The sequence below is a fragment of the Dreissena polymorpha genome, chromosome 6 (assembly GCF_020536995.1).
Source record: "Dreissena polymorpha isolate Duluth1 chromosome 6, UMN_Dpol_1.0, whole genome shotgun sequence".
Taxonomy (NCBI): Eukaryota; Metazoa; Mollusca; class Bivalvia; order Myida; family Dreissenidae; genus Dreissena; species Dreissena polymorpha.
The window spans coordinates 102,928,276-102,939,180 of NC_068360.1; the positions used below are offsets into that span (position 1 = coordinate 102,928,276).

Sequence of the window (10,905 nt, forward strand, 5' to 3'; positions counted from 1 at the left end):
GTGGAAATGAACCCTTGACAACTTGAGTTTAGTAAGAAAGGTCTTAAATTAAATTTAACTTTCTAATGGATAACAAATGTGTAAAAAAATGTATCTAAGTGATTAAGGGTTAATGAAGTAAGACCATGTGGTAAAAACTAAGCTTATCTGGAGCATGTTTCAAACAACAGACATGCTCACCATAGCGCATAATTCAGGTACATTTTATAATTGTATTTGATGTTTTTCAGTTATTTTTTCTGCTGTTTTTTGTTTTGGTTTGAAAACAAATACAGAAAAATTTGCAAATAATTGAATAAACAGAAAATCAGGAAAGTGTCAAGTCTCATACTTGGGTTTTATAAGCCTAGCTTAATAAACCTATAAACGCTCAGATGCAAAATGAAAAGGTTTAATGCTGTTTGCTTTTCATCAGTATCTTAAGTGTAAAAAATTAGCTTTTAAAACATCAATTGAGAGAGGTCTTTAATTTAATTTGCTTTTTTAAAGGACTTACAACAGGTCAATGTGCGTTATTGATTGGCAAATAGTGAAACACTTATACACTTATAAATACGCCAATGTTTCTGCATATTTTACCAGGAGTCCTACAACAGGGCGATGAACATTTTAAACACTCACAAGAAGGAGCATCAGCTCCTTGCCGAGGCCCTCATGAAGTATGAGACACTTGATGTAGACGAAATCAAGGCTGCGATAAGTGGTAAGCCCATCAATCGGGCACCACGTGGGTCCCTTAAGAACAAGGGCAAACCAGATAAAGATATTGTTCCAAAGATTGGACCTTTTGGAATCATCTTGGCTCCTACTGTTGACACCCCAAGTGGCAAACCAGATTTACCCGTGCAATGAACAAGATGGGGAAAAAAAATTAAAAATGGAACACATTAAAAAAAAGCTGTAATTATAAAAAATAGTTCATTGTAGAACATTTCTTCGATATCCAAAGAACAAGGCAGATATTCCTCATATTCATTGCTGGTGAATAATGAACAAGTGTTATTTAGACCTTTATTTGCAGCATGGTGGCAGCCACATATATTCTTGAAGCGGTTTGTAATGTTTAAAAAAGCCGGAGATCTTTATCTCTATGAATATTATATTCTACAAGCTCATGCACAGATATGAAGTAGCAAACAGTTTGCGAACTGTGTATTATGATATAGTTATGAAAAGGTTTCTTGTAAGTTAAAGTAATGAGTATACAGTCAAGATCTTTTATCAGTATACAAACAAAAAGGCTACGATGAAAAGGAGGTCATACAACATATTGTTTTGTATATTTTAGCCAATGCTTGTAACCTTGGGATTTTTTATGTTCTTGTATATTTCTTACAAATTGTGTAGTTTACTTATGTGGATCAAGATTTTACATTCATTTTACATGTATTGCTTTTCACATTTTAATTAAGAACTTGAGAGCTGAAAGTCATTCTGCATCATGTTATTAAATGACTCTTGGACAAGTTCAACTTTAACTTTTTCAAAAAGTTAAGTGTAATAATGTGTTAGTTTAATCTAAATAGGTTCCTCTAATGGATAGACAAGACTTTTATGTCTTTTCATGTTTGTTGTCAGTTTCTCTCAAAGGATTTAGTTATACATCACCCATCTGCTTCTCAACATGCTATTAAGACATTTTTAATTACAATAAATCATGTTTAGAAAGTGTTGTTATGAATTGATAATGTCTATATTGCACTGGTAGCCTAGACCAAAACGAAGAATGTTATATGTATGATTTTAGTTTGCAATATGCTTGATAACTTGACAGGTGTGCAAAAATATTGATGTTTTAATGTACATGTAAGAATATATCAATATATATAACATACTTTAATAGTGTACTGCTTTGTAAAAAAATAATGCTCTTTATTGCAAACTCACTGAATAAAGATTTTGTTTTGTTGACAATACATACACTTTGTTTCTTTAAAAAGAATAAATTTGTTACAATGGTGCCTGTTGTTGAATTTTCCAATTATTGACATTATCAGGGAACTGTTAATACTTACGTATTTAAACCTGTAATGAACTATATTTCATGTTATAACACCTAATTATGCCCCCTTTTCGAAGATATATTATAGTATATAGTGATCGGACTGTCCGTCTGTCTGTCCGTCTTTCCGTCACACTTCATGTTTAGGTTTCGACAAATGCTCATTACTTCTATGTCCCTTGAGATATAACCGTCATATTTGTTATGCATGTGTATATTAACAAGGCCTTTCCACACACACAAAACGTTTTACCCCTGTGACCTTGAACTTAGGGTCCGCGTTTAGGTTTCAAAATCTGCGTTTAGGTTTTGAAAAATGCTCATAACTTCTATGTCCCTTGAGATATAACCTTCATATTTTTGGTATGCATGTGTATATGGACTATACCTGTCCATACGCTCAACATTTTTTACCCCTGTGACTTTGACCTTGAACTTAGGGTCCGGGTTTAGGTTTCGAAATCTGCGTTTAGGTTTCGAAAAATGCTCATAACTTCTATGCCCTTGAGATATAACCTCCATATTTTGTATGCATTTGTATATGGACAAGGCCTTTCCATATGCACACAAAGTTGGACCCCTTTGACCATGACCTTGAACTTAGGGTCCGCGTTTAGGTTTCGAAATCTGCGGTGAGGTTTTGAAAAATGCTCATAACTTCTATGTCCGTTGAGATATAACCATTATATTTGGTATGCATGTGTAGATGGACAAGGCCTTTCCATACACACACACATTTTGACCCCGGTGACCTTGACCTTGAACTTAGGGTCAGCGTAGGTTTCGAAATCTGCGTTTAGGTTTCGAAATAAGCTCATCCTATGGTGGCAGCTCTTGTTTTTATATATTTCCCTCAACCTGAAACGGCTCATAGTATATGTGTAAAATGCTTATTTGGTGAAAATAAAAACAAACCTAAAATACGCTACCTAGCAGCCTATTGTCTCTGTGGTGTGTGAATAGAGCATGCCAGTTTGTATCCAGAAGTCTCAGGTTTGATAAAAGTGTTACACATACAGTTTGGATTAAAAAAATAAAATAATAAGACTAATCCAAATACACTGTTGTTAATAAATACATAACATGACATTTAATTCAATTCAAGAAGTGTTTTTAATTGCATTTACTCCCTATTGTGAGGTCCAGGAGTGTGTCCTAGCGTTTCATCCTGATTAACGTAATAGGGGATTATGGAGCTTGGGATGAACTTTGAAGCATAGCTTTAATTTTCAGTTTTTTTCTGACATATTTTGAATTTGAAACCAGCCTGTCTGGTATGGTGACCCACAACTAAACATATTTTTTAAGTACCGTTATAAACTGCTGCGCTTAGGAAACAGCCTATATACCCCCAAAACCATTCCATATCGCATTTTTATGCTCCCGGTAGGTTAGCATATAGCAGTTGAACTGTCAGTCAACTTTAAGATTTGCCATAACTTTTGCAATATTGAAGAAAGCAACTTGATATGTGGCAAGTATGTGTATCTCATGGAGCTGCACATTTTTATTGGTGAAAGGTCAAGGTCATTCTTCATGGTTAAAGGTCAAAACACAAAATCCAAGGGAGGTAACACGCTTTAAAAAGGGATAATTTCTATTTTATATCATTTGTCAGGTACAGATCATTTTCACAAGGGAAGAAATATTGTTTAAAGGGATACAATATTTTTTTTAATTCAAAGCGGCGCAGTAGGGGGCATAGTGTTTCTGACAAACACATCTCTTGTGTATATCTTTATTGGTCGACCCCAGGGTACTGGTCACCCACTTTGTAACGACCCTTCCAAGCGATGATCGATTCACAGATGCAGGGGAAACTTCTGATACAAGTCAAATGAGAGAACAAAATTATAGAATCATATAGTAAGTATTTTATTGTAACAAAGACACGGAGCGGAAGACAACATGGGGAAACAAACACTGTTTAAACTATGCTATTTACTAGGATCTTTGAGGGGCCATTAAGCTTGCGATATGAAGAGGAAAGGCCTATCCACTGACCGCTCAGCCATACCGATGTCTATTTCGTCAGCTGATTGTCAGCTGAGGTGTAAGAGTCAGTGTAAGGCAACATTCAAATGTGGCGAATAGGCGATGTATGAATATTTTATTATAATCAGGTGTGTCCCGAGAATTTCTCTGATCAGATTTAAAATGATTGAAATTCTCGTAATTAAGACTCGTTCTTGAAATGAAAAGAACATGATACTACAAGACACAGTTTAGTATAACAAGGCTTAAATCTCAGAAGGATGTAAACGACAAGCCGATATTGAATCATACACTAATTATAGTTTTATTAGTGTTTTTTTTCAGAACCAGATACCAGATAAGTAAATGTTGAGAAACGTTTAACGTACATGTTTAAAGTTTGCTACTCAGTATCCTCTGAGCCGCGTCTAGTTAAAATAGGTCTAATACCACATGGGGCCAGCGTGACTCTTGACCAGCCTGCGTATTCGCGCAATCTGGTTGGGACATACCGTGTTCGCTAATGAGACCACGAAACTTTGCGTCAATTTAAAGCGGACAAGGTACCGCTAATGCACTGGCTGGTCTGGGGCTTCACTGGACTTATTTTGCATAAGACCCATTTTCGCATGACGCGGGTCATCTAATGTGGATTGGTAAAAACGAATCACATAGGTTTTGTCAGCGAAATGTACATATACTGTCATTGCAAACTTAAAATAGTTACAAAACATTCAAATGTTAGCCAGATTTCAAATATATCGCACGTGGCATTCAACGATGTCTAGGAGGTCGATCAGTGTGTGTGCTACATATTACAGAACAATTATCAGAACGGGCATTGTTTATTCCCAGTACACATCTACTGGCATCTTCTTATCTTAAAAGGGGCCGTTTAACAAATGGTAAACTGACCATTTACCATGCTCTTAAATATCTATTATATGCATCTTTTGGTGATTTGAAAACCTGAAAATTATAAAGCGTCGTGCGACGCGAAACGATTGAATAATTGGGAAAGTTCTGTTGTTGTTTTATTTTGGGATACTACGAGGATTGCTTATATAAGTTAAAAATACATCCGCTCTAATCATGAGCATGGATGGTCGAATGGTCAAGGCGGGATACTTTTACTCCAGGCCTCCAGGGCTCAGTGCTTCGAGCCCTGTTGACGGTTACTTTTTTCCGTTGTTAAAATTGTGTTCTTGTGTGTTTTGTTTTTACTCGAGATTTTTAGGCTTCAATACATGCCAAAATCTGTTGGATGGCCCCTTTAAGTCCTGAATTATTTATCTCCAGTTTGTCTGTCTATACATTAAACACGCTTTCTTCACACTTGTGTTACCTTTCAACCGTGAATGCCCTTGTTGAGATGTTAACACTTGTGATTTTCTTACTAAGCTGCAACGGGCTGCTGACGGTGGTGACAGCTGCAGACGTTCATCTGTATGTCAGCCCCACAGGCTCTGACCTCAACAACGGGTAAGCTTTCATCAACTTACATTATGCTACTATAAAATAATACCCATTTAAAGCTAATAGAATTTTCACTTCTAGATATTCAACATTTATAGAAATTATATATATATGTCATTCTCGTCCTCTTTACTGTCGTTTGCTGGTGCGTAGCACTGGATTATGTCCATATTGACCATCTTCTTCTTTGTATGGAAAGAGGCTATTATTATCGTTAAGCCGATTGCATTCCACCCGATGAGCGCGTTCAATTCCGATTTGGTAAGCACAATGGCTTCTCCCTTTGTTTGTACTGCATCGTCCTGCTTATGCCCTGAGAACAGCAGTTAGTCATCGGAAGTTAGTCGCTTCTGCCAAAATAAAAAACAGTCTATATTGGTTTGCTGATTTATAGGATGGGGAGGTTGAATTTCCCCATCTCTGCGGCCACTTGCGTTGTCTTCCCGGTCTTCAAATTCTAAAGCTCCTAGATATACACCAGCTTTAAATACTAGATAACCGCATCAATGCAGATAAACTATATCTGTTTCACATAGATACAGAAAATATATAATAGTATACGTACACCATATACAGCTATAATAGGTACCACATCTATAGCTACGCTATATACCAAATGTTCTATGTATACAGCATCTATAGTTACTATATATACTACATCTATAGCTTCTAGATAGACCATATATTTAGATACTATATATAACCCATATATAGCTACTATATGTAGCTACATTATTGCAACTACATTATTGCCACTTGATGTACCGCATATATATAGCTACCAGATATAACAAAGCTGTAGCAATATAATGCACCACATCTAGATAGCAACAAGGTACACTTCATCTGTATATCTTCGGCATATACCACGCCTGCAATTACCGGAAGTGACACAACCACTACATCTCATCGCCTAATAATATAATTAAAATCATTTTTCAGTATATTTACATACTATTTGTAGTACAGATGCAGCAACCCCCATGAAAACGATACAACATGCGATTGCAAGTCTCAAGGGAGCTCAGTACTCCAGTGCGTATACAATTTTATTTATTTGAATACTTTTGTACATAAAAATAGTAAACTGTTGGTTGTACTATGTGGATGCAGTTTTTTTAGCTGCAGCTATGGTTTTGTTTAATATGCGCACTCATTCGTAAAACAACGCAGTCTGTTTTTATATATAAATTTCAAGTGAGTTTATTGTATTATAAAGTCTTTCCGAATCTAAGTATCTCCTTATGTTCTTAGTTTTTATGGAATACCAGGATTACTGTCATTATATAGATTTATTATCGAGTGCTTTACTATTATGAACATATATGGAAAATATTTGAAAATTACAATGCAAATTAACGCAAACGCCTAAAAAACAATATGGCTTCACTTTTTGTGTATGTGGATTTAATCTAAGGAATTTAATGATTAATGAATGAAAATACATGTATCGTTTTATCCACACCTCCAGCGGCCTACATCGAGTTACTGAAAGGTCATCACGATCTTGCTGCAACGCTGCAGATTAACGTCAGTAACGTCGTCATACGTTCGTATCAAAGGCAAGCCGTATACGTGGTAGGTATATTACGTTCGGTTCAATGTCAAGTCGTATCCGTTACATCTGCATACGTTCATATAAGTGAAAGGCCGCATATTAGAATGTGCATTACGTCCGACCAACGTAAGACCGTTATACGCGGTAGGAAAAGTAGGTTGAACTTCTGGATATATACGTACTATGGACATATAATCTCCTGAATGTCAGGCCGTATGTGTGATATGTAAAGTACGTTCGTATCAAGGACAGGTCAAATACGTGGTAGGCACAGTATTGCTTTGAGGTAAACTTGTCAAACTCGAAGGTCAATGTTAAAGGGGCGTCGTTTGAGCAGAATATATTGATAACGTTTGGTCCTATGATAAACAAAGTTGTATCTTGATTGCCTGGGCTAACGATTAAACGACTATTGATTTTGGAATCATCAAGAAAAAGGTCAGGAACTGACACATGAAACACGTTTAGGCACTATAATTAGAGAACGCTTTAACCTACAATGAGACTTGGTAGAGTTATTACATGAAAGAAAAGACGAGATAATATGGTTAGGCTACTGTTTTAAAATTCAAGGGCACATGAGCTAAATCAAGAAATATGTTTCAGCTTGATATCTAGAGAACGCTTCGACCTATGATCATCTGAATTGGTATGTTGGTTACTGAGGAGAACATAATGAATTAATTTAATTAAGTGTTCAACAAGTCAAAAGTTACAGTATAAGTTGCTAGTAACAGGGCATATGATTTTGCACAATATCTAACATTGACATACGGGTTGTAAAGTGGGTATTTGGTTAGCAAGGACGATGCGTATACATTTTGAGGTTATCAGGTCCAATATCAAGGTCATAGGGACTTGTATTCATAATATGGTTTCCTCGCAATATTTAAACCTGTAGATAACTCTGCGACTCGTACTAATCTTAATTGCTATGATGGTTTCTTGTGAGTAAATAAAGATACCTACTGATTTTGAGGTCAACAGGTCCGAGATCAAGGCTACATCGGCTTGAAATAGAAAATTTGTTTCCGCACCTATGATCATGTAAATTCAGTGGTTACTGTGCGGAAAGGTTTATGCCTCTTATGTTTGGGATCATTAGGTCAAAGGTCATGTTGCCAAGCTGGTTATTTGGCAGGAAAGGAAGATGCTCGTTTATTTTATTGTCAATAGTTCAAAGATCATAAGGGCTTGCAATATAGAACTAGAATCCACACAATATCTAGAAAATTCACAAGATCATATAAATTAGTATTCCGAATAGTATTGACGAAAAATAATTTAGAATATTTTTTTTAATGAAGCAATCAAAGATCAAGGTCACATAGAAGGTCTTGCCGTAATTCGGGACGCATACATATTTCTCGTACATCTACTTTTATATCGAGTTTAAATATTTTGCCAGCAAACGATCACGTAAAGAAATTTATCAAGAACATGTGGTTTGTGTCGATTGCCAGACTTTTATGCTATGATCTTAAGCGTTACACATTTTACACTAAGGTTAATGTAAACGACGTCATTGGATCAAAATTGCGCAATGACCTTGGTCCAACCAATTATGATCTCAATGTTTTTGAAATACAGAGATAGGTAGCGTCAGTGCTCCTTTAGTCGTTTGATGAATAGAATAGAGTACTGTAGCATCGTATTGGTCTGTTTGCATGTAAGATCCACATTTTATGTCGATGTTTTGAAAAGGCTAAATTATTAATATTAAGCAAATTGTACGTATGTATTTATAAGGGAATGTTTCCCTTCAGACGGGCGGTAAACCAATCGAAAGCCGGTATTTTAAGCACATAACCGACCACGACGTTCTTGCAAAGTTGCCACCCAATGCACGACAGCACGTAAGTCAAGTAACGTTTAGGTAAAACCTATTTGTTTTAGCTAGATTGCATCGAAAGCATCAGGCTTATTGAAACGTTGTCAAGTCTGTTTCCTTGGTCTATAACCAGTTCTTGGTGTCTTTTTGGAGATCTGAAGAACAGTGGAGATCGAACCTGTGACCTCCAGAACGCTCGATGGACACTATATCAATTGCACCACGGCGACGTAAGTCTACAAAGTGAACCATTATTCATGAATGGTTAAATAAAATGTCACATGTGTCAGATCGTAGTTATCACCTCCGATCAAAACAATTTTGTTCAAACACTTCGACAATGGTCATACTTCTATGTATTATCGTTATATGCAACAGAAGCCAATCATCGCTTGTGGATATTCAGTATAAACAAGTGCATGTTGATGCTTTCGATGTTGGATGAATGGACACAGAGCATTTACCAATAAGTTGGTAGGTGTTTTAACTGATCATGGCAAAGCCTGGTTCCGTTTGTTACAGCGGTACGTTTCGATATATTCATATATTTAATGTAAGAAACCGTTGCACCACAATTTACAAGTGTATAGGTCAATGTATAGGTCCGCGTGGTACATTTGCCTGATGTGGGTATCACAAACTACGGAACAATTCAAGAGTTCGGATTTAACGCTCAAAACCCAGCGCAGATAGAAGTGTTCTACAATGGGAAAACCGCTACACGTTGCACAGTGGCCAAATGAGGCAAGTTGAAAAGTTTGAGGGAAATAAGTTGGTGGTTGTTCGAATTTTAAATGTATCCGTGTCTATGCATAAAATTAAAATCGAACTTTTGCACATACATAAATGCAGTTGTGTTGTATTAAAAACGTTTTCTATTTGGTTCGGTAGCAAACTACCAGATCGACTTTTGTATAATACTGAAGTAAATTTTGGTGTTTTGAATTTTATTAAAATTAAGGTTTAAATCATCACCACTTGTAAGTGCCTGTTAAGCTTGTCATGGCATAATATTTCAAACGACAAACGCGTCAAGCAAGTGCATCACAAATATGAATTCAAAGGGTACAGTGTGCTGCAAATTCTATAAGTAATTGCATCATTATTGTGCTTATCCCCTGGACGCTTTCCAGATGAAATACCGTGACCGAGAAGTTTGGTACGTGTATGTGAAACATAAAGCGCCGTCGCATGCGTCAATTCATCACTAAATTAGCGCTCTTTAAAATTAATAGTGTACACATTTCGGTTAACGTGTGCGATGAAATTTACTTTCACCGGTCCTTAATATGAATTGCCAGGGTTTCATCAACATAATTGAGGTTCCGGATGGGAAGTCCGGCACCAGGTTTCGGTACAACTCGTCAGTACCGGCGGGATGGGCCAATGAGACGGACTTGTGGGTATACGGCTATTGGTAAGAATCGCACAGACATCAAAGTTCTTGGTTTTTGGAAGCGTGTTAAGCTATGCAAGTATAAAAAGCAAGTACTAAACTGTTTTACTGAGGTATCTTGTATAATTAATTTTACTGGTTTTTTTTAATTCAAAGGTTTTTATCCAAAAAAAACAAAAACGCTATCTCCTGACACATTCATAAACAAATACCGTTATGTGACTCACACGTTTTAGGCTAATCAATTATGATACATAGGTTTGTATTATTGGTGAAAATATGAGGCGGCATGAGGTCGTTTATTCACGTAGTATTGGCTTTTTAAAATTATTTCAAGGATCATAAGACATCTTTATATTAGGTTCAAAACCGATAACCTTTGAGTTCATCGTACAGTTGTAATTGTAATCTCTGTTACAGGTACTGGAGTTGGGCGGACAGGTCGGTGAAGGTTACAAGTCTTAATGCCTCGACGAACACCGTGATTGTGGCAAAGAACCCACTGTACGGACTTAGGATTGGTAAGATAGCTTTGCACTTTTAAGTCTTTTTTTCACACATTTAGCCTGTTTTGTATTTTGTTTACTTCTTCGGTATTGTTTTATTTGCATAGAGAAAGGCCCACGTGCTACAATCTTGAGCTGGTGAATCTTAAGGTTACGTAGTTT

The 10,905-nt window shown here is 36.4% G+C and overlaps 2 protein-coding genes across 2 annotated transcripts in view; both read left to right on the plus strand.

Annotated features, from left to right (window-relative positions):
- LOC127833442 (ATP-dependent zinc metalloprotease YME1 homolog) overlaps positions 1-1,960 on the plus strand; it is a 37,859-nt gene extending 35,899 nt beyond the window's left edge. Inside the window, exon 20 of the mRNA XM_052358710.1 lies at positions 583-1,960. Coding sequence (XP_052214670.1) covers positions 583-852 — 270 coding nt within the window. The 3' untranslated portion in view covers positions 853-1,960. The remainder of the gene's footprint in view (positions 1-582) is intronic.
- A 3,329-nt stretch (positions 1,961-5,289) lies between these two features.
- Positions 5,290-10,811, plus strand: LOC127834743 (uncharacterized). The gene is made up of 7 exons (XM_052360778.1): positions 5,290-5,458; positions 6,417-6,487; positions 6,924-7,030; positions 8,777-8,866; positions 9,444-9,585; positions 10,143-10,258; positions 10,658-10,811. The coding sequence occupies exons 1-5, from the start codon at positions 5,349-5,351 to the stop codon at positions 9,582-9,584; spliced, it is 519 nt and encodes a 172-aa protein (XP_052216738.1). The 5' UTR covers positions 5,290-5,348; the 3' UTR covers position 9,585; positions 10,143-10,258; positions 10,658-10,811.
- The last annotated feature ends 94 nt before the right edge of the window (positions 10,812-10,905 follow it).

Bases quoted from the DNA above. Each gene is read 5' to 3' on its own strand.
- LOC127834743 (XM_052360778.1), top strand. From the start codon at position 5,349: ATGTTAACACTTGTGATTTTCTTACTAAGCTGCAACGGGCTGCTGACG. The intron at 6,488-6,923 runs GTGCGTATACAA...CCACACCTCCAG, and splicing joins CAAGGGAGCTCAGTACTCCA to CGGCCTACATCGAGTTACTG. The intron at 7,031-8,776 runs GTAGGTATATTA...GTTTCCCTTCAG, and splicing joins AAAGGCAAGCCGTATACGTG to ACGGGCGGTAAACCAATCGA.